We start from the raw sequence: 24,495 nt of genomic DNA on the forward strand, positions 1-24,495 counted from the left end.
GAAACTGGAGACTGTCCAGCATTCCAAATATCTGGGTGTCTTGATCAGTGACGAGGGCTCCAAACCAGAGATTCTTGCAAGGGCTACTCAAACAGCTGTGGCACTGGCAAGACTGAAGTCCACACGGAGAGACAGCTGAATCACCATCAGTCACCAGGTCAGACTTACGCGTGCATTGGTGGTTTCCATATTTTTGTACGCATGCGAGACATGGACTCTCACGGCAGAACTGCAAAGGAAAATCCAAGCTGTGAAAATGAAATGCTATCGAAATATCTTGGTCATCTTGTATCTCGAACACATCACCAACGAGCAAGTTCGCCAGACTATCACTCAACATATAAGGCCACACGACGACCTACTGAATGACCATCGTGAAGAAACGGAAGCTGGAATGGTATGGTCATATCACAAGATAAAAACAGCCTTGCCAAAGTCATCCTCCAAGGAACGACACAGGCGAAGAGAAGAAGAGGCAGACAAAGGAAAAAATGGTCTGACAGCATTGAAGAGTGGACAGGGCTGACACTTGCTGAGACACAATCTATCACACATAATCGTCCTGAATAGAGAAGGCTAGTGCACAAGTCAACATCATGGTTCCCCATGGAGCTAAGGGACCAAGGCAAGGCAAGGCAAGGCTGCCACGCAGAAGTATTGGTTTAATGTTTGTTACAAATCAAAACATCGGAAAGAATGGATGTAGGCACTTACAAGTTGACACAATGTGTGATTTTGTATGACCCCAAGGACAGCACTGAAATATCAGTAAGTGCAACTGCAAACACTGATATACACTAGTAGTATATGCACAGACAAACCATACAACATTATGTAATGCTTGGAAATACAGAATCTGATGTAAACAGTCACTTTCAGGAAAGAAGCCTTCATTAACATTTTAAAGTTGTTACACACTGGTGCACTCACATCTGCATGTAACATGCACACCAATTCAGAACACTTCAAATGATAAGCATGGAACACATATTCACAGTGTTGTTGTCATGGTTTATTTCACATCTGTACACATCACGTATTCAACAAGTTGTTATCTTGCACACCTGCTAGCACATCACTCGCCCTCAAAGTTCAAATATTCGTCCCATATCTAAATGTTATCCTTTAATCAATCAGTGTAAAACCAATGGCCTGTGGCATTTTTTGATGTATGATTATCAGGATTTTGTCTTTTGCAAGATCATCAATGACGTGTTTCTCTTCCAACTTCACGTGAGCAGTTGACTGGCATGACTGACTAACAGTCTAACCTTTCTCACTCGTTTAACAAAAGATGAGTATCAAGACATTCGGCAATTCAACATCATCTGACTATTGACTCAGCCCTTCGAACCTTTTATCATTTCTGATAATTCTTTGTGCTTGTAAAGACGATTTGACATGGCGTTCTTAAAATATAAAAAAAAGACAAAAAAAAGACAGACATCTGAGAACACTAAAAAATCAAAAAGAACCATTTGATAAACAACTTCAATAAAGATATATATCTCTCTTACAAAAATAATGCCTTGTTGCTGAAATTTAAATCCTTTAAACTGAGCTGATACTTAATCATTTATGTTTTTTTCTTCTTCTTTTTTAGGAGATGAATGAAGTCTTTTTCCCCTCATTTCAACAAGTTCTGAAGTAGTCATTTCATTTTCTTTGACATTTCATCATAATTTAAAAAGTCTGAAGCTATGGATTCCACAATGAAATCAGATTTATGTCATTTAAAAATAAAACAAGCTGCACACAGCCACACAGGACAAGATTACATACCTTTTTTGTGTTCAGAATGAACACAGTGATTAAATTAAATTGTTTTGTTTGTTTGTTATAATGCACCTTGAAGCTAATCTCATCCAAAATATGGAACAATTTTGTCAATCATGTTTTGTCAAAGTGGTACAACAACACATTTTCCAGTGTGTGTTAAATATGATCATTTAAAGATCTCTGAATTCTGAAATAGGGACCTGAACTTGCACAACAAATCTGATTAAACATGAGAGGAACAGCTGATTAATCACTCAAAAACAAATTCAAAACAATCTACTGGAAACTTCAGTAACACACATGGGACTGAAGCACTCTTGGAATCTGATCGTAAACTGATATATAAAACTGAAATGAAACATTTCTCTTAGTTTAAAAGTATAGCCTCACATGCATGAACAATTATGCTCTCTAGCTATCAAGAATGCAAATTCATATGTCCAAAAATGTTCAGTCACATTTTAATAATATATCATTCTTTTTTTGTTTTCCTACGTCAATAGAAAAAACCAGTGAAAGATAAGAAGACTGATCAGACAGACAGTGATCATATCCACATACTCCCAAGCAACACATCTTTTTCAGCACCAGGAGAAAGCAAGTGTTCAGAATTAATAACTGATTTCAATCTCTCGTATCCAGCCACTTCCCCAAGTACTTGCATAAAAGCTTTGAGCAATCAATTTTCATGACAAGTATGCCGTATAGCACACAGACACACACACACACACTCACAGAAGAAACAACCAGTCGTGTAAACTTCATGAAAAATGGAGAGAGAGAGAGAAAAAAAAAGTGAAAGAACCTGAACTCCAAGCAATGGCAGGTTAAAAACAATCAAAAATGATCTGTGGCTGTAGTCCACATGTACCATGATAGCCTTTCTTGGGCAACATGATAATCATGTTTAGAATGCAAAGCAACTGCCCCTTCCCTCCCTCTTAAATTAAAAAAACATGTCACAAAAAACATGGAGGGAATGTACTTTTTTAATCAACACTCCACATGCTCTGAATGTAGTAACCTCCAATTTACTCAATCATACGTCTTTAAACATCCACTGTAACTACAACAATGTGTCCCTAAACTTCACATGGACTCACATGTGTTTTCAAAGGATTTTAAAGCAGCATACCCTGACCATGTCTCATGAGTCCACCGAACAAAACTCTTCATAACAAACGTATATATATATATATATACACAACAGCCAAAGACATTAAGTGAGGAATAGATTCATCAAGTATGATCCACTGGTAATCATCTATTACATAACAAAAACATGCAATGCAGTTTGGTGGGTTGAAACACATCAGCATATCAATTCGTTTCATACAATGCTAAACATCAGTCACTGTCTAAGTCTTTATGGTTTAAGTCTCAGGATTACCATTTCAAGATGAAACACTACGACACCTAAAACTACCACAATGAAAAAAAGACTGTTCCTACAAGACTACCCTTAAACCTTACCATTTGGAACACATGATGTAAAAATCCAGAACAAACTGAAATTTTCAGGAACTCACTCTCCTCTTTTTTGATTCAGTGTGATGACAATCATCATGGGGGAGAATCTGCACCTGCAGAGAGTGAACAAACTTGAGCCTTCCCCTTTTAGTAAATATGACCACTATTCATTGTACTAATTCCAGGTTTGGTGGTGTCGATTTCATATCTAAAAACATCAGTGTACATTGACCACCCTCTTCTTCATCAGTCTCACACATTCACTGGTGACAGCCAGCAACCTTTTCAGATGACCACAATTTCTATTTCCTTCAGCTCTTCTGCAGCCAGTGAGAGACTTCTGTAGAAGTATGTGCACACTGTTCAAGTCACAACTATAAGGTGTCCACCTACTCATGGAAAAAAGTTTTTTTCCCTTGACATGTTATATGTGGCCATCAACACCCAGTCATTGATCTTTCACTTTACGCAGCTATTCCAGAAAAGCAGGCCTTGCATAAATGTGGTCAGAAATATGAAGACACTACAATCCATCCCAGCAGCAGAATATGAAGCTCTTTCCCCTATGATGTCTACCCACTTGCTGCAACACAAGCTGCACCCCCTTCACCCAGGATTAACACCTGGCTCTGCACTCTTCTGTCACCTTTTCACCTATGGATTTATCGATAGATAGAACATAGAAATGACACCAAAGAAACTGCAAAAATCAGATAAAATCAATCTTCAGAAAAAGAAAGAACAAGAACCAATTTTTTAAGAGATATATCAAAAGGTGCTTAAGAAGAAGGTATTCCTGGAACAGAACATGCAATTTGGAACAGAACATGCAAAAATTCACAGAGAAGAAATAAGCAACAGACAAGTCATTTGTAGTTAGGACTTTTTCAGGAGGGGATGTTATTTAAAAAAAATAAATTGAAATACCCTAACCTAGTGGAAACTCAAATATTTTTATTTAAAAAAGAAAAAGCAAAAAAAAATATGAAGGCCAGTTGACACTGCACAAGCAACCCGATTTGTCAGTTCCTTCAAACTTAGAAAATCTCAACTGATCAATTTTTTTTCAAACTTAAATGCCTTCCTCAACTTTCGCACTGACAGACGATGAATCACTAATGCTGCATTAATTAACCCCTAGGCTCCCTATGTGACGAGATAACTTGTCATCACAAGCATGTATGCTTCGCTGCCACAATGACGAGATAACTCGTCATCGAAATATTCTGACTTTTCCCTGGTTTGCATTCAGTTCGTAGAGAAATATACTGGTAGCTTTAGCTTGGAGAATCTTTCTAAATTCTATTCATAGCTAGAAACACCATCTACAACATGAAGCAGTCCTTTATTTGAACGTTTTGGTTGGGTCACTGTCGCAGTATTTTGCCTGGCTCCTTTCCTCGCTCATTCAACAAAATGTCGGACTGACACCATGATCATGACATGTGATCGTGGCGAACTAAATCAACCAAGATTGCTTTCTTTAGCTCATGCTCAGAAAGAATTGAAGCGTAAATTTGAAGGAGAATGACAGTGATGAACATTTATAGGATGATTCGATAGAAAATAAGAGAGCAATCAAGACAGTGGCCAAGATACAACTATCAGTGAGTAATGCCAGCTGTACAGCTGTAGCAGACGACAGAAAGTGACTGAATTATTAGCAGGACAGTGTGAGCGATTTTCTTGGCACTCAGCCAATGCGATCTGATGAGAACTGGATAAAGTGACCATGTGAGAGGGGTGAAGAGGAGGGGGGCGTGACCTCACATCCATATCATCACTTGGAGAAGTCACAATGCATTGTGTATCCATCTCTTTAAAAAAAAAAAAAAAAAAAATTGTGGTTGTTCAAGTATGATTTTGTGTGTGCAGATATCCATCTGTCCAGAAAATATGATATTTTAGTGCAAATTACCTGACTAATGTTTGTAATGAACAAGCTGAAAATGTGACAAAAAACAAAACAGAAACTATAAACTTTTATGGGTATTCTCCAATAACAAAGAGCACAGAATTTTTTGAAAATTTATACCCGTTTTTTTTGTGAAAAAAACCCTGGCAAATAGATTTCACTTAAATCTTGTTTTCCTGGCAATGAAAGGGGTTAAGTACACAGTCATTTGCAATTTTTATTCCAGAACAGGAATGTATTCTGGAACAGTGATCAATCTGTAACATGAATACAACACTCACAAAAACAATCCCTCCCCCTAACAACTCAACACAGACATTCAAAAACAAAACAAAGAAAGAAAACCTCACCACTATTATCTTTTAGCAAGAATGAAAAAAAACCAAAACAATGTAAAGTATAAATCATATCATTACACATCAAGGACAAAAGGCAAGTATTATGCCTGTGTCAGTGGTTTTCTGCCAGACTAACACTGAACTTCATGTACTTTCAATACTATTCAGGCAATGATGCAGAGTATAACTGTCAATTGTCATGAGCAATACACAAAACTTTGTCCTTGCACTGAACCAAAATGCAAGCGACACATCAAACACAGTGTTTTAACTTCATCAAGTTTTATTGGTCTCTATGTCTCAGGTAGAAATCTTCAACACTCTGTGGAAGTTGTATGTGGCTGACATCTCCAGAACTGACTTTAGACACTTGAAGTGGTAGTCAAGAGTGAACATTTGAAAGAAGGAATCAATCCAGATTTTCAAATCTTCATAATTAATGACTTTCTTTTTTGTCTGTGCCAAGAAAATAGCCAGCAACCATAACCACTTCAGGAAAACTGATCTTTAATAAAATGTCCTGGCTCAATTATACTGCAGATCATAACAGATCTCATGACAAAGAAACAGCTTTCTTTAACAGCATGAATGTTGAACTGAGTATTCTTTTGCACTGGACATTTAAGAGGGGCCAACAGAGACATAAAACAATAGAGAAAAAAAGGAAAAGTTCTAACGATTCAAACCAAGTCATCCAGACGTAGCTTATGTTTTAATTTTTAATGTTTGTTGTCATCAATTGCTTAAATTTAATTCCACTCAGTTCCCTACCATCGCTCCACCCTGAAATCTGCTGCAAAAAGTCCTTCCTCAGGGCAGGGATGTGTGAGCAATCTTAGCAGTGCTAAATTGCTCAGTGTTAATTAATATCTTCAACAGTCCATGGAATAGTTGACACACTGCTCAGTTTACACAACTCTACTCAGCTCTGTAAATGTAATGTTCCTGAGGCTTGAGCCTGGACCCTTGCTTCCAGAAATTTTATCCTCTGATAATCTCACTTTTAAAACACTGGACACCAATCTGAAATGGAAATGTACCTTTAATTCTTCAACCACAAAGGAATGTTCATCAAAAAAAAAAGAAGAAAAAAAAGTATGACACATGAGATATCAACTTGGAATAAACGAGAACGTAAAGAGAATGAGAAATGTACAGAAACAGAGACCAGCATATGTTCCTGTATAAACTGCATATGCTTTATCAATCGAGGCAGGTCATGAACATACTGGAAATCACATAAACAATGCTTAAACACTTTTTCTTTTTTGGTATGGATACATATAAAAATAAATATCACCATGAACAGAAAACAAAATGGCTTGCAGATTTCTCATCCATTCACTGTGAGCGAGCGTGAGTGAGCACCTCTGTGACCTTCTACATCATTTTTTCTACAGTCTCAACCTACTGCAAAAAGTATACTTTGTGCAGCAAGTCACCATCTGTCCTTGTGCACATGTGCTTCAATGAGCGTGTGTGCACATGACAGCGTGCGTATTATATTCCAAACTACTGATACAAGCTGTAATATGCAAGGTTACTAACACTTCACCATCAATTTCAAATTCCATAAAAATCACCGTAGGGATTCCTGATGTGTCTGTGGTACAACATAATACAAGTGATCTGGGAAACATATATTTATATATATATATATATATATATATATCTTTTTTTAATAATTTGTAGTTGACAACCGGAGAAGAGAGACAGAGCCAACAGTGGGTGTTTTCCAAGTAATTTATGAAATGAAACTGCATTTATAGACAAACATGACTAGCATCACTCACAAGCATATTTTTCAGTTGAACGGTTTTACTATCCCAGGGGGATACAGGTTTCAAAACCAATAAAAAAAATTTTTCTTTCATACTGATTTGATTTGTAGCACACCATTCACAATTACCCAATTTCTGCCAAATACCTGCCAATTGTCAAAATCTTCGAAACATTTTCAATTTGCATGAAGAAACATTCTTCTTCTGATGTTCTGTTTAAAATTTTTTTTAAAAACTCCACACAAAAAAAACATCAACTCTTAACATTTCCTCTAAACAAACAAAAAAAAAAAAAAAAAAAAAAAAAAAGTCAAATGACATCAACTAAAAAAAAAAAAAATCATACCATTTAATGAAACAAGTTTTGTGTGCTATCAACTGGCGGTTTCTGCTGGGTGATCTGATCATCAGGCAGACGCTATATTCCATGGAAATTATTTTGCACAAATCTTTCCAGTCTTTTTCTTCATGCAATAACACTGGCTTCAGCAGTCAGCTGAGAACCTCAACCTAACATCACAAAGGAAAACTCAGCGGCAACATTCATCCATTTTCTTCACTCGGTCCTCTTCCCGCAGAACGTCCAATGATGAACACACAAGGAGTTGAAGAACAACGTCAAGCTGCAGCACGACACAGACAGAATCGTCATTTCAGGCCAACAACAAACAGCAGGAGGGTTTTTCTAACCAACACACTTCACATGACTAAACCATAGCACCACTGGAATTTTCTTTGAGGCTGGGTGGTCATGTAAACAGGAAGAAAAAAAAAACACAATAAAAACAAATACTGTTAAAAAAAAACAGAAAAGGAAAAGAATAAAAATAAAACAACGAAGGGTTGAGAGGCGAAAAAACAAAGTGGAAACAGTCCAACACGTAGCCTCTTCTCCCTTTAGCTGTCCTCCCTGGTTTCAATAGATCAGATGATACTGCTGCAAAAAACGTGTGGGAAACGAAGCGAATGGCTGGTGCCCAGGCGGAGCGTGGGCAGGGAACAGGCCACCCAGACACCAGCATCATGTGGAGGCGGCCGGGGAAGGAGGGTTCTGGAAGGACTTCACAAAGGCTTTGAGGGGCGCCAGCTCTGCTGCTTTCTGTGCCACTAGCTTCTCCAGCTGTTCAATCCTCTCCGTCTTCTCCTGAACACACACACACATATGTGCATCAGATACTGTCAGACTTCACAAGACTACTTTCACGGCTATACAACTGTTACCTGAAGCATCAGACAATGTCAAGACTATTCACTTAACTAGGTTGAGGGCTAAACTACTGCTACTTGAAGCATTAGATAATGTCAGAACTTTTCACTTAACAACTTTCAGGGCTGTACAACTGTGACCTGAAGCATTAGATAATGTTAGACCTCTTTACCTGAACTACTTTCAGGGATGTACAATTGTTACCTAAACATGAGATAATGTCAGACCTATTCACCTAACTACTATAAGGACTATACAGTTGTTACCTGAAGCATGAGATAATGTCAGACCTATTCACCTAACTACTACAAGGACTATACAACTGTTACCTGAAGCATGAGATAATGTCAGACCTATTCACCTAACTACTATAAGGACTATACAGTTGTTACCTGAAGCATGAGATAATGTCAGACCTATTCACCTAACTACTATAAGGGCTATACAAGTGTTACCTGAAGCATGAGATACTGTCAGACCTATTCACCTAACTACTTTCAGGGATGTACAACTGTTACCTAAACATGAGATAATGTCAGACCTATTCACCAAACTACTATAAGGACTATACAGTTGTTACCTGAAGCACGAGATAATGTCAGACCTATTCACCTAACTACTATAAGGGCTATACAACTGTTACCTGAAGCATGAGATAATGTCAGACCTATTCACCTAACTACTATAAGGGCTATACAAGTGTTACCTGAAGCATGAGATACTGTCAGACCTATTCACCTAACTACTATAAGGGCTATACAAGTGTTTCCTGAAGCATGAGATACTGTCAGACCTATTCATTTAACTAGGTTGAGGGCTAAACTACTGCTACCTGAAGCATTAGATAATGTCAGAACTCTTTACCTAACTACTTTCAAGGCTGTACAACTGTGACCTGGAGCATTAGATAATGTCAGAACTCTTTACCTAACTGCTTTCAGGGCTGTACAACTGCTACCTGAACAATCCATTTGCTCTTATTCCAAAGCAAAGCCATACAAACAATTTCACTCTAGGGCATGGGTCTGAAGGAGGGGAAGAGGGTGGATGGAACAAGGAGCAAGGAACTGTCCTACAGTAAACACTGACTCTAAAAGGATTCCACACTCCATTTCATCTTACACTGGGTGTACCAGAACTGTAGCCAAGAAAACGCTGTTTCAAATTAACAGAAACTGTCACCTCGGAACCGCCATTCTGTTCCTTTTAGCTAGAACATCCCTTAGAAATGATCAGAATTTATTTCAACATTAATACACACGTGAACATGCAACTTACCGTTATCTTCTGTGTTAAACCATTTTTCCTGTCCTGTAGGTTCTGTTTTTCTTGCAGAAGTTCTACATTTTTACGCTGTGCTTTCTTTCTCTCATCCTCTTTATCTGCAATGATGAAAGAGACAAGTTAACATCAGGAACACAATCAGTTCTGTTAACATCAGGAACACAATCAGTTCTATCTGATTAACGCACCCCACAAGACTGCTGTTTATCTGTGTTAACATCAGGAACACAATCAGTTCTATCTGATTAACGCACCCCACAAGACTGTGCTGTTTATCTGTGTTAACATCAGGAACACAATCAGTTCTATCTGATTAACGCACCCCACAAGACTGCTGTATCTTTCACCACATCAAACCCCAATTTAGTGGAGTGATGGCCTAGAGGTAACGCGTCCACCTTGGAAGCGAGAGGATCTAAGCGCGGTTGTTTGAATCACGGCTCAGCCGCTGATATTTTCTCCCCCTCCACTAGACCTTGAGTGGTGGTCTGGACGCTAGTCATTCGGATGAGACGATAGACCGAGGTCCCATGTGCAGCATGCACTTAACGCATGTAAAAGAACCTACAGCAACAAAAGGGGTGTTCTTAGCAAAATTATGTAGAAAAATCCACTTCCATTGGAAAAACAAATAAAACTGCACACAGGAAAAAATACAAAAAAATGGGTGGCGCTGTAGTGTAGTGACGCGCTCTCCCTGGGGAGAGCAGCCCGAATTTCACACAGAGAAATCTGTTGTGATAAAAAGAAATACAAATTTACAAATGCCAAATATCCAAGTAACTGTCAATTCCTCCAGTGAAACATGTTCCACATATAGCAGATGGAAGAGAGTATAATCACAGTGAACCAAGACCATAACTGCACAATACAGCTGGCTGTTCTATAGACAGTTCACAGATACTATTTCTGACCATTCTTCAAAGCATATTACATTCTGTGTTGTCTAAGTCTTGTCAAAAGATGTTAACCATCTACTTTGTGCACACATTTCATTTTTTATGCAAGGAAACAACTGACTGGTATGAACAAGTTATAAAACCAACATCAGTTCATCAACACAATCCCTACACCAGTCACACTGTCAAAGATTACACAAAAATAAGAAATAACATTTACCACAAACAACACATACCAAAAATGTTTATATTTGTTCAGAAAAAAGTAGAAAGGGGCCACCTCCAAGCTAACTGCTCAATCATTGATACTGACACACTCTCATGCAAGGATATGTAGTTAGAACACTAGTTAACTATATACACAGGAGGAAAATAACGCAGTTAACACTATTTACAGTGAAATGATGTGCAACAACTCACTTGCTTTTGCTGTGATGTAAGAGTTCACCATGCTCAATGCTCCATTGCTCAACAGCCCGTTGCTTTTGCCCGATACCTTGAAGGAAGAAAAAAAGAAAAGATTTCACTCAGAACAGAAAAATTCTTTGGCGTATTTTACAGGGATGTCTCTGTTTATCCAGTCTCAAAACCATAGCACTTCCATGATTAGCAGCACTGATCATGCTAGCACCATGATAATTACCATAATGTCATCTGAATATGCTGGGCAAACTTATTCGACAAAAAGATTAAAGTATTTAACAAATAGCATCAATATTTGGGTGAAAATCAAGGTTACAAAGCTGCAAATCGAGAAAAATTTTCAACCATACGTTTCAGCAGCTGTCTTAAAGTATACAAGCTGTCAGAAGTGTTGAAAACAAATGTTTACCCTCAATGAGTTTCTTGAAGAAATAAAACATGTGGGAGAACTGACAGTCATCACATCATCATCTTATGAGGCACAATAATCAAGCCTATCCCTACTCCCAATCTTCTTCCCTGCATTGTTTATCATGGATTAAAAAAACTGCCTTTTTTGGCTTACTTGTGTAAACTAAGTGAGTCTATGTCACAACCTGGTGTTTGGCTGTCTCTGTGTGTGTGTGTGTGTGTGTGTGTGTGTGTGTCTGTAGGTATGTCAGTGGTAAACTTTAACATTGCCATTTTCTCTGGAAATACTTTGCAAATACCAAATTTGGCTCAAACATAGTAGGTAAAAAAATCTACTAATGACAGGTTTAAGTCTCCCGAATTAAACTATATTTCCGGATCTCTAACGTTTTGGGTTTTTTTGTGTTGAGGCTCATTCTGGATTCGGAAAACACCGTAAGCCCATCCCAGTTGCTAGAACGTAGGCAATGTTTGGGAAGAGGGCACAACATTATTTATCTTGTTCACAATTACAAGAATAGAAATACAAATTCTGGACAGAACGCATACAGTGACATCAACTACACCATTGACGTGTTTACTGCATATGAATAATATAAAGTGGATACTGAATTAAGTGGGATGAACATAAAAATGGTATTACCTCAAATACAATAATAATTTTATCGCACTAAAAAAGGCCCAAAGATTTATATATCAAATTCAGTCAAGTAATGTCAGATGCTGCGTAGCGTTGGGGGATTATACTACACGTTTCTGAACAGAACATCCATGGTTCGATCCCGCTAGTTGTTATGTTTTTCTCGTTTGTTTTTTTCAAAGCTTAATAATATTTAATACAGGACCCATTTTAACTGTTTGTTTAATCTCTTTTTTTCTCTCATGAATGATTCCTTCACTGGATACAGCACGTGTCACAAGTGAGCCTTGAAGGCCTTGCCTCTCTTGTTTTCTTTTGCTACGAGAGCAGAGTTTTTCCATAGGCAAGCAGAAGAGTGGAATCAAGTGCAACCACATGTAATAAATTCCGCCCAAAATGGAAGGGGTGGGAGGTCTGAGACATGAATGCTGACATAACCCCCCCCCCACACACACACACACACACACAGCCCACTCACAATGCAGGCCGGACAGCTCCAAGGGGACTCTGGAGCAGCAGCCAGGGGTGGGGACAGACAGTCCAGGTGGTACATCAGTGAACACGTACCACACAGCAGTAGCTGGCCCTCCTTGCCACACTCTGCACACCTCCCTCCCTTGTTCTGCACACACCAGTTTATCTATTCATTTTCAGACGGGCGCAACAGCCGAGTGGTTAAGCGTTGGACTTTCAATCTGAGGGTACCAGGTTCGAATCTTTGTAACAGCGCCTGGTGGGTAAAGGGTGGAGATTTTCCTGATCTCCCAGGTCAACATATGTGCAGACCTGCTTGTGCCTGAACCCCCACATACAGAAGATCAAATACGCACGTTAAAGATCCTGTAATCCATGTCAGCCTTCGGTGGGTTATAGAAACAAGAACTTATCTAGCAAACACCCCCCCGAAAATGGTTGCCTACATGGCGGGGTAAAAACAGTCATACATGTAAAAGCCCACTCGTGTATACACAAGTGAATGTAGGAGATGCAGCCTACAAAGAAAGAAGAAGAAAATCTATTAATTTTCCCACACACTATCAGCTGCTCTTCCTTACTGCTCTCTGTACATATATCCCAAACCTATCTTTCCTGCACACATTTTATCTATGCATTTTCCCACACACTATCAGCTGCTCTTCCTTACTGCTCTCTGTACATATATCCCAAACCTATCTTTCCTGCACACATTTTATCTATGCATTTTCCCACACACTATCAGCTGCTCTTCCTTACTGCTCTCTGTACATATATCCCAGACCTATCTTTCCTGCACACATTTTCCCACACAGTATCAGCTGCTTTTCCTTACTGCTCTTTGTACATCTACCCCAGCACTCTCTTTTCTGCATAAAACACTTTATCTGTTAATTTTCCTACACAACATCAACTGTTCTTCCTAACTTCGACCCCAGGCCTATATTTTCTGCACACAACATTTTATCTATTCATTTCCCCATATAAAACTGTTCTTCTATCTGCTCTTTGTACATCTACCCCAGACCTATCCTTTCTACACACATTTCATCTTTTCTTTTTCCCACACAGTATCAGATGCTTTTTCTAACTGCTCTTTGTACATCTACCCCTGACCATTCTTTTCTGCATGCAACATTTCATCTATTCATTTTCCCACACAAAATCAACTGTTCTTCCTAACTGTTCTTTGTACATCTACTCTGAACCCCTTTTTTTGCATGCACCATTTTATTCATTCATTTTCCCACACAGTATCACCTGCTCTTTCTTACTACTCTTTGTACCCCCCCCCCCCCCTTTTTTTTTTTTACCTGCATACACTATGATGTCAAAAAGGGTTAACATTAAATCATTTTAAACATTTCACATCTCAATTTTCATTCAAGCAAAAAAATTGGATCACAATAACATCACAATAACGTGAACACATTAAAAATCTTCATTACTTAAAAAAAAAAACCCACCTTATCCACTTTCACAGTCACTGACTTTGAAACACAATTAACAACATTTATTTTATGTGTCAAACATGCAAAATGTTCTTTCCAAAAACAAACCCAAAAAACAAGAGTCCTAAAGTATGTTGTTGTGCAGAATCCAGAGACAGGAAGGAAGACCCACCTCTGTGAGAGTGCCGTCCAGACCAGAGATCCCCTGACTGTCAGGACTACCTGGACAACTGTTTCCTGGTGAGGGGCTGGGCCTCTGGGTTCGTCCTGTTCAGATACACACAAGATACTTTGTTTCTCCCCCCATCATACAGACCTCTCCTTACCCCAGTGCGAGGCTGATACTAAAAGTATCGTGTTGTTTTTTTGTCACAACAGATTTCTGTGTGTGATTCAGGCTGTTCTCCACGGGGAGAGCACATCACTTCATTGCAGTGCCACTGTCTTTTTTCCCCCTTTTCTCTCTCTCCATCTGCAAGTTTATTTCTTTTACTATCAGTAGACCTGCCAAACCCAGCAAGATTTGTGTGTAAATTTTTAATAGTTTCAGTGCCATTTGTCATTAACACACCAATATATTTCTGACAAACGACTATAGACATGTACACATAATAAAAGTCCTGTTTATCATATGTTTTGCTGTCTGATGATCCGACAAACTCTTGCACCAGACACTTCACTCACTGTTATCTTGGTTCTTGCAGAGCTGTATTAACTGAAGGTTTTTTTTGTTTTGTCTTTTGCTGGTTGTTTGTTGTTTTTTAATAACAGATGTGTAGTGTATATGGAACCTTGAAGAAACTGAAACTGCTGGTGTTGCTCGTCACAAACATTTGTGGAAACAACTTTTCAGAATGGTTCACCACACTGAGCGGTGTATTGTGCTCTGCCAGGAACAAAGCAAGCCCTGTATTAATATGGATCAAGTATCAAGTTCTTGTGGTGAAATATTTGGGCAACTGAAAAGAGCGAGACAACTTGACTGAGAAATTAGCAGAGATGCCAACCCCTGTCAAGTGTTTGTAGAAACAATCAGGAAATTTGGTAGGAACATTTTGAATTTGGTAGGAACACTCAGACTCTGAACCACATCAGCAAATGTACATTTATTGACAAAGCATACAAACACTCCATAGCTTAATCCACCAGGCACAGACACTGTCTGACTGAGATGTAACTTGATTTAACCATATTCTCTCTTGTTCGGGCAAACGATTAACTCACACCGGACAATGGAACGCTACAGCGTTCCCGACGTAAGGTAGCATTCCGGACGACAATTAAAAATTTGTCCACGTTTTCCTCATGGGGTAGCATAAAAATCGCAGCTACACCGGGCATTGTGAACGTGTCAAGGGTTGAATGGAAAGTTTCTTCATGAGGTTTCTGTGATTATACACTCACTGGCCAGGCGTGGACCTTTGTACCCCACATGACAAGCTAATCTGCATACGTATAGAAAGTGGCGTCGCAAGTGGAAAATTCTGGAACGAGATCACGACAGCGGCTTTTTACTGCTGCTGAAGTGATTGAAATGCTTCAAATTGAAGGCTTCGACATCAAGGAGGAGGATGAAGACGTTGAATAAAGTATCTGCAGTGAAGAAAGCTACCAGCGAAAAGGTTCTGACAGTGACTCAGCTTCTGAGGGCTGTAAAGAGAGGGAAGGGGTGGGCATAACACGACGTTAGAAGAGGGGTCAGTGGGTAAAGTACAGGGAGTTTCATTCAGTTACTTTGTGTTTTGTATTTATTGTGATTTTTTTTTTTTCCTAACCCTAACAAATGGGTCGTCTGCAGGGGAAAGAGGAAAGAAAACTATTCGGCTGGAGTGACTTAAGGTGATTGGTCCACTCACTGATGTTTCAATGTAAACACGCATACAATTAGCTGAACACTATCAAGTGAGACCAAAGTTAGTAGTGACTGCCCTGGCCTCGTAATCGATAGGTCCAGAGCATCTGGGTAATGTTACACCAGGAAAGCATGTGGCCATATCATGTAGTCGAAGAACAAATTCGTCGGAACAATTCCAACACCAGCGTAACTTTGGAGCAAACTGTGATCGAGCGCAACAATATACGGCAAAATTGTAACAGTTGGCATCACTGAATTAGTCACCTCTTTTCCAGATTGGGCAAAAAAAATCAGCCAACTGATCCGCTCAACACGGATTCCATGTAAACATGCATATTCATGATTGGCTTTGGCTCAGCTTCATGACCCGAGACAAGTATATTGACTTTAACTCCAGCACGTTCAGTACACCCTGAGCAGTGCTCAACTACCAAACGGCTTTCAACAAGAAAGTATACAGGTGACCTTAGTTAGCCAAAAATCAACTCACTGGAACTTAACTTTGAAGTTGACGCAACATTGAAACAAATGACCACCAGTGGTAGCAAATTTTGACAGTTGGCATGGGGCACACAGTGCTGGTGCAGAGAGAGAGAGAGAGAGGGTGGCAGGGAGCGGCTGGCATTTGGACTGACCTCCACAATGAACCTGTCCAGCAGCCAACAGTCCCTTCCTCCACTCCAAGAGGGGCCCTCCCGCACACACCCACACACACAGCCGCCTCCACCACATGCAAGAACTGCTGGATGCGGGGAGTTTACCCATGAGATGATGGGTGCAGTAGCTCAATGGTTTGAACACTGGATTCTCACACGAGTTCAATTCCTGGTTTCAACGCGCATAGTGGTTTATGGCGAGATATGCTTCAAACTGAGTCAACATATGTGCAGACATGCTAGTGCCTGAACATCCTTTGTGTGTATATGCATGCAGATGATAAAATATCCATGTAAAATATCCTGTTATCCATGCCAGCGTCCAACGGTTTTGGAAACACAAACATACACAGCATGCACAATGATGAAGAATGCAAGCTCAGATAGATCTTATGGCCATTTTCAGCCATTTGTAATGCATAAAAAACACAAGACATGAGGTTCACTCATACACTGATGTAAACGTTTATTTCATGCCATACAGCATATATGATTGCTGTTAAAATGTAAAAATAACCAATTTTAAAATACCAATGACAGACTTTATTTCAATTTTCTTTCAAAAGGACCAGAAAAAACCTACATAAAGACACCCATTTCATGCAAATAAAGACCAAGGACACACAACAAACCAAAAACCCCCCACCAAATATATACAAACTGCAGTATTTCATTTGATCACTTAAGTGATGGAGTATATCAATGCAAAGAACATTCACTGCATCCACCTCAAAAAGCTGCACCCACATACACACACATGCTGCACACACGCATCAGTCAGACACATGAATAAAATCACCATGTTGTGATTGTCAACTGGTCAATATGTTAGGCACAGTTCAACAATGAGACATGCATTCAATTATGGATTAAAACAAATGTAATACTTCTGGTTTAATGGTAAATACTGTTGTTCAGTAGGAGTCCTTTTCTCAAACCACAACCATTTCTACAGCAAGCCCACATGTTTAATTTGAAATGCTGCTAAAAGTACACACACATTAACTACATATGATTCTAACTTCATAAAAATCATCAATACATTATTTTTTCCCTGAATAAACATAGAGTGAACTGGTATCTAATCATTACCATATCCTCATGGTTCCCTGGTCAAGTTTACTGGCTTTTGAACCATTCTTAACAACAACCTGTCCACTTAACAAAACAAAAAAACGGAGAAGGACCTAAAGGGGATTTTCACAAAAGAAAGGATCCCGTGACAAACTGAAAGCACCACAGACAAAAAGCACCAATCTGAGGAATCAAAGGATTTGAGACATTTAATAACCCCCCCACCCCCCCCCCCCTCCAACCTCCTTAACTTTAATGAACACATGCCCAAACAGCAAAATTCCAATGCGCATGCTCTTGACCTCAAAGGGATCAGATCCCCCCCCCTCCACCCATCTGGAATGTCTTGCAGTCTACCACCTGGTCCTGGCTTATTTGAGTCACTTAAGTGGCAGGTCATGGGTGTGGGACAGAGGAAAGGTGGGGGAATGTTGAGGTAGTGGGTGAGGGCAAGAGGTCCAAACTAATGGAAGACCTTAACCTCCCATCATGCAAGTTCACTGCCACAAATACAACGGTCATGGAAAAAAAAAAAAAAAACAAGGTCTCACTTGCACAAGTCATTGATGAGCTCTTCACTGTGTGTACGTGTAGATTCACAAATATTTTATCACTCTCATTCCACAGACTGATAGGAGTAACACCTGGCAACCAGGATAACCAATGTTTATTTTTGCTAGGTGATAGCTGACCTTGGAGACGAGTGCATTTATTCTAGATCTAAATGGTGGGTAATTAGACTTGAATGTCCAACAGTGAATTTCTGAGCTGAACTGTAGGAACATTTATATTTTTTTTTAAATATATTACTATGTCTTCACTACCACCATTTCAAAAATTCATTGTACATGAAGATGAAGCTACACCTGGCACCAGACGGGAAAAATGGACTTCTAAACTGGATTTATTCACAGCACTGGGGATTACATTAGATTGTCAGAAGAAAGCACTACTGTTGCATTATGGTGGTGAAGACCTTTTTGAAATTTACTTGACAATTACTGATCAACAGAAAGGCAACGGAGCTGTATCTGACGGTAAAAATCCAACTCTTAATTTGAATGCAACATTGAAGAAATCACTTGGTGAATGTTTCAAACCAAAACAGAACACATCGCATGAAACATACAAGTTTCAACAGATCTACCAAAAAGAAGGCAAACGCATTGACTCTTATCACAAATGTCTTTGAGAAGCTGCTGCTCACTTGGAATTCCATGATGTGGATAAAGAAATCCTTGCATATAAATAATTCAAGGGTGCACATCTTCATGAGTTAGCACTGAAGGACAATCTGACATTTACAAAATTGCTTGAAGAAGTTTATGTTTTTGAACTATCAGAAAATAGAGTTGCAATAATAGAAAATACTGGTGCCAGTGCTGCTGCACACAGCGTTCAACAAGACGTACATGCTATTCATCGAGGTAAATGGCAATCAAACTGGTTCAGTCGTCATGATTTCAGTCGACAATATCATCATGCAGGCCACCATCAGTTTGAAGCCTCTTCAAGTGAAACAGCAACTTCCAGCCACACCAATCAGCAAGGAGGTCATTCAAGTTGTCGAGGTGTCCCAGGTCAATGTTTCACAAGTGATAGAAGGCACAAGGAGGTCATTCAAGTTGTCGAGGTGTCCCAGGTCATTGTTTCACAAGTGATAGAAGGCACAAGGAGGTCATTCAAGTTGTCGAGGTGTCCCAGGTCATTGTTTCACAAGTGATAGAAGGCACAAGGAGGTCATTCAAGTTGTCGAGGTGTCCTAGGTCATTGTTTCACAAGTGATAGAAGGCACAAGGAGGTCATTCAAGTCGTTAAGGTGTCCCAGGTCATTGTTTCACAAGTGATAGAAGGCACAAGGAGGTCATTCAAGTCGTTGAGGTGTCCCAGGTCAATGTTTCACAAGTGACAGAAGGCACTGTCACGACTGTAGTGCTTTTCAGACTCATCCCACAGCTGACTGCCCAGCAAGCAGGAAGATTTGCTCAAATTGTGGTAAAACTGAACATTTTGCCCGTGTTTGTCAATCTGGCCAGACGGTAAGACATATTCATCTTTTTGCCTCATCTGGTCTGTCTGCTCCATCTTAATGTTGAGTTCATCTTCTATTTGAACATAACGTCCGCTTTGCACACATCCACTACAGCACCCAGGGTAAATGCATTTATCTAGAATGTTGAGTGGTTCTCTTTCTCCGTGTTGTCTTTGCAACTTTCCCGGTCTCTGCAACTTTCCCGGTCTCTGCAACTTTCCTAGTCTGTGCAACTGAAAAAAACAATAACAAATATGTTACAAACACACACACTTAATGAAAACATACTGTATTTGTGATGAATACAAATACAATCTAAAAAAGTCAAAATCACAAATGGTACAGTTAAGTAAATCACTGACAGAAGACTGCCAATTGTATTATGTAATTTATGCATAAGTATTACTCTGAAGGTGATCACACACACAAAAATCAACACACACAAATGTCCAAACATGCAGACTTTACAGTTAAGCTTGCACACTCATGTGCGCGCACACACGCACACACACATGAAAGTATTTGTTAAAAAGTCCAGTGGATTCGCCGTTATATTTGTTGTTGTTTTTTATGTAATTCATTCCAAGGATATTGTAATTGATCATAGTTTTCAAGTTAAAATCAGTTGTAAAACTGGTCAATTGGCAAGGCACGGTTCAGGACGATTTTTTTTCTCTTATTTTTGTTCATAACTTTTTAAGAATCATTATTTCAAAGATGTTGTATTATTCATCATGTTTTCACAATGTTGTAATGTTTATCATTATGTTTTCACAGTTAAACTAGTTGTTGCAGTGGTCAATTAAGTATAGCTAAGGTCAATTTCTCTCTTCACTTTTTTATGTTTTGCTTTTCATTCCAAGGATGTTTCATTATTCATCAAGTATGTTCTCATACCCAAACCAGTTGTTCTAAAAGTCAGTTAAAAGCGTGTAGTTCGGGTTACGTTTTGTTGTTATTTTTTCTCTTTTTGTTTTGTTTTGTTTTTTTGTCTATTATCAAATTTTGTAAATAGACATTAAATCACTACACACATATGCACGCACACACACACACACGCTTCCATTCCACCATGAAATAACCTTGGTGGTTGACATGGGAGGAAGTCTTTCCAAACTCCCAGGTCTCCTGATCAGAGCCATGAGCCATTCCCTGTGGACTTGGAACCCCCAATCTCAAAATGGAACAGGCAATGCACTCACGGATTGTGATTAGAAACCCAGGATAGCTTTTACCAAGAATATGAACTGACTGCAGTCTTTTTTTTTTTTTTTTCATATCGCAGAATTTGTGAACACTAAATAACTCTCAGAACGCACGCTATAGCGTTCAGGTAGTTAAAACAAGTTTCCGAAATATGAATGCTATTGAGTTTTTGCCGTTTGAAAATGTTAAAAATTGCGCTCGCGTCGCTGGATGACTACAGGAGTTAACCATCGCATTGTCAGAATGTCCGAAATCGAATGGAAAGTTTGATTGGGCGATCCCGTGGAAGAGCCACCCGAGCCTCAATACATATATACAGAGCAGAACAAGAAGTCTGGTGTGCTGTCATATGTGTTGAGGCTCAGCTGGTTCCTGCATCTGGTGGCTAATCCTCAAGATACCTCCAAAAATTGAGTATGGCTGCCTAAATGGCAAGATTAAAACAGTCTTGCGCAGAAAACCCCACTCATACACGTATACAAGTGAACTCCGTGGGAGTTAAAGCCCACAAACACGAAGAAAACTCCTCACAATGTACTTCAATTCGGGAAAAGAGACAGTGTTTTGCCTGCTGGTCCAGCCTGCTGCTCTGTTTCGGCAGCCTGTCTGCTGTCATGTTTCCACAGATCCAGTTTGTTTCTCAAGAAGACATCACTGTATTCGGACGAATCCATATACGCGATACCACATCTTCTTGGCAGATGCCCGACAGCAGCACACCATTCTGCCAAAGACTCCACAATGAGACAGTATTCACTGCAGGAGCTGGGCTGTTTTGAACTCCATTGTTGGGGTTCCTTTCTCATGTCCTACAGGACTTGACACTTGCTGTTGCTGTCTTGGAGACTTCAAAGCAGTGCCCTGCAGTAGGTCAGAAAGATGTGGAAGGAGAGAGACCCTCTCAGAGGTGATGAGTGGAACAGCAGCTCCCAGAAAGGTGCAGGCTTAGTCTCTGAAGTTTGCGGACAGGGACACCGTTGGCACTGATCTGGAGAGGCACCTTCTATGTCGGAAAGAATGAAGATAGCCCCTCCTCCATTTTCACAGCTTTCTCTGCAGAGCCATCAGTAAATACATGGGTCCAAGTGTTTGCTAGGTACTCCCAGTCCATTTTTTCTAGAGTGAAAGCCCTCAGTTCTGTAGAAGAGGGGTCTTGCTTGTGGGGAAACTCAAGGCAGATCAAGAAAGTTGTCGAGTTCTCCACAAACCCACACCTCATAGTCTTGAAAGTTTTCCACATTTAGTGTGTTGTTCTTTCAAATAAACATCACAGAAAATTCTGACATTACCATAACTAAGTACCAAAAAAAAGTACAATCATGAGAAGAAAAAAATACAATAAAAGATAACTAAAAGGAGAAAGAACAACAAAACACATAAACACAAAACCAACACCCCTGCCACCCACAAAAAAATGAGATAGCAAGCAATTTGTACAAAAAAAATGGGCATAAAGTTGTTTTTTTAAATATTCAATATGTATCACAGATAATGTAAAATGTATTATGTACTGAGAAACACTGCTTTATGATAATTCCATTTTATATCAAATTTGGATGCGCAACTGTTAATCTTTGCTTTACATTGTTCAATCTTGTATCTTATGTTCAGCTGCCTATATCACACAAGACCATGATATTGCATACATTCTATTTTCATTACACCATGTTCCAGAGAGGTCCAAATGCAATGAACATGCTTACATCCCCACAGGAGGTGTTTTGTATCTAAGAATTAAAAAAAAAACCAACAGTTTTCGTGAATGGATCGTTACGTTCATTATAAACAATCAGCAAAAGGTTGTTAACCCTATCATATGGATTATGCCTTGTTTCTTCAAAATACTGCTACGCTATTCTCATTTTTTCTGTTGCCATTTTACATGTACTGTACGTTATACAAACAAGACAGAGAAGCCAATGGCCCCAACAAAATTCTAAACTAAATTTACCACATAAATCACAATATCAGAGAAAACAACAACACACCTCTGGCACGCTTGGCAGGCTGGCTTCCCATCAGCCAGCTGTTGCTGCTGCTAGCGTTGTTAATGCTGCCATTACGTCGTCTCTGTCAACACCACAACAATAACAATGTTCTTCAATTTTAACTCACATGGCAACTGGACACTGGGGAATGGGAGAAGGCAGAAAGTGGATGTGCTTTTATTTACTGATCAAAGTGGCTGATGTAATCCAGAAAATACATAAATAAAAACTACTTGCAAAATCAAAACTTACCTCAAGCGTGTAACTGTATTGTGGATTGGCGGTTGAACGACGCTTCCGTTCCACTCGCTTATTTTGAATGGCTGCAACATCAATAAAACATGTAAACAGGTGTACACATTAAAATATTCCTACCAGCACACACATTAAAAATTCCTTTTCACGTCTCCTTTGCTGGAGCAGTCTCGTGTTCATAGATAAAAGTATCCTGTGTTGATGTTGTCGTTTTCAACAAAATGTCATTTCCAACCAAAGATCAAATGTACAAGCCTATATTATGGCTGCAACAACAAAAATGAGTATACACATGTCAGGACTTGTGCAAGTTCATCACATGACAGGTCATATGTGATAGTTAACTCTTATTCAACAGCTTGCAGTGTAAAACCCAAACCTGCCCGGTTCCGCCAGCTGAACACATGCTTACTATGGGCGCAGCCATTGTTGTTTACATAAATGAGACTCTTGCGAGATTCACAGCCTCGTTTTCGACACTTCCTGCCACACAATTAGCACTTTTCACAGTCTGATTTGCTTGAATTTTGACAAAGTTGTGAATTTTTAAAGTTGCAAGACAAGACTGTTAACTGCCAAGAGCTTTAGCGTAATCTGAACAACAATTCTGAAGATTATTTTGAACCATTTTAATGATTTTTTGAGTGAGAATTTTGTAAAAATTGATTGTACTGAGTGACCTAGATATGGACTGACTGAGTTTGGCTGACAGTGAGAGTGAAATTGGTACTTGAATACATGTGAATCAATTGCCGGGCCTCTGAAATCATGAATCAAAACGCCAGACCTCCGAAATCGATACTGTCAGTGAGTCAGCCTTTATTTCACTGATATTTATTGGCATTCTGCACTATCTTTCTGATTGTGCTAGTTCAATGGAATATATTACTAATCTGGTTAAGTTTTGCCACAGTTTTGAAGTTTCAAAGTTGGTTTAAATAATCTTTAATTGTTCAACAATACTTACTGGCTTTCTGCATGATCTTCCTGATTTTGCTAGTTAATGAATTATATTTTTCTTTTCATTATGGAGAAATTACATGTGAGGTGGGTTTGTTTGTTTTTGTTTGTTTGCTGTTGTTTTTCTCCCCACCATCATAGGAAAACACATCATCCCTCAAAATGAAAAGAACATAAAAATCAGCATGTTCATTGTTACAACTGAAGTTGAGTAAGAAAAAGAATAAAAAGATCTGTTAGAAGACACTGCAGACCAGACAAACTTATTCTAATAAAAAACATACTGTAATTAAAAGAATTTTTTTCAAAGTTGACCATCAAATTTGACAATTTTTTTGTGTGTGTGCAAGTATAAAGCAACATGAGCCTGGAAACAAAAATTCTTTTGCAACTTTAC

The 24,495-nt window shown here is 39.1% G+C and overlaps 1 protein-coding gene across 2 annotated transcripts in view; it reads right to left on the reverse strand.

Annotated features, from left to right (window-relative positions):
- Positions 1–996: 996 nt before the first annotated feature.
- The window catches only part of LOC143301180 (uncharacterized), a 32,837-nt gene continuing 9,338 nt past the window's right edge, over positions 997–24,495 (reverse strand). For both annotated transcript variants that reach the window (XM_076615280.1, XM_076615278.1), the window contains exons 8-14: positions 23,136–23,206; positions 22,884–22,965; positions 14,245–14,339; positions 12,626–12,769; positions 11,094–11,169; positions 9,769–9,872; positions 997–8,427 (exon numbers count right to left, since the gene is read on the reverse strand). In XM_076615280.1, the coding sequence (XP_076471395.1) occupies positions 8,305–8,427; positions 9,769–9,872; positions 11,094–11,169; positions 12,626–12,769; positions 14,245–14,339; positions 22,884–22,965; positions 23,136–23,206 (695 nt within the window). In that variant the 3' untranslated portion in view covers positions 997–8,304. The remainder of the gene's footprint in view (positions 8,428–9,768; positions 9,873–11,093; positions 11,170–12,625; positions 12,770–14,244; positions 14,340–22,883; positions 22,966–23,135; positions 23,207–24,495) is intronic.

Source organism: Babylonia areolata, chromosome 27, assembly GCF_041734735.1.
Source record: "Babylonia areolata isolate BAREFJ2019XMU chromosome 27, ASM4173473v1, whole genome shotgun sequence".
Lineage (NCBI taxonomy): Eukaryota > Metazoa > Mollusca > Gastropoda > Neogastropoda > Buccinidae > Babylonia > Babylonia areolata.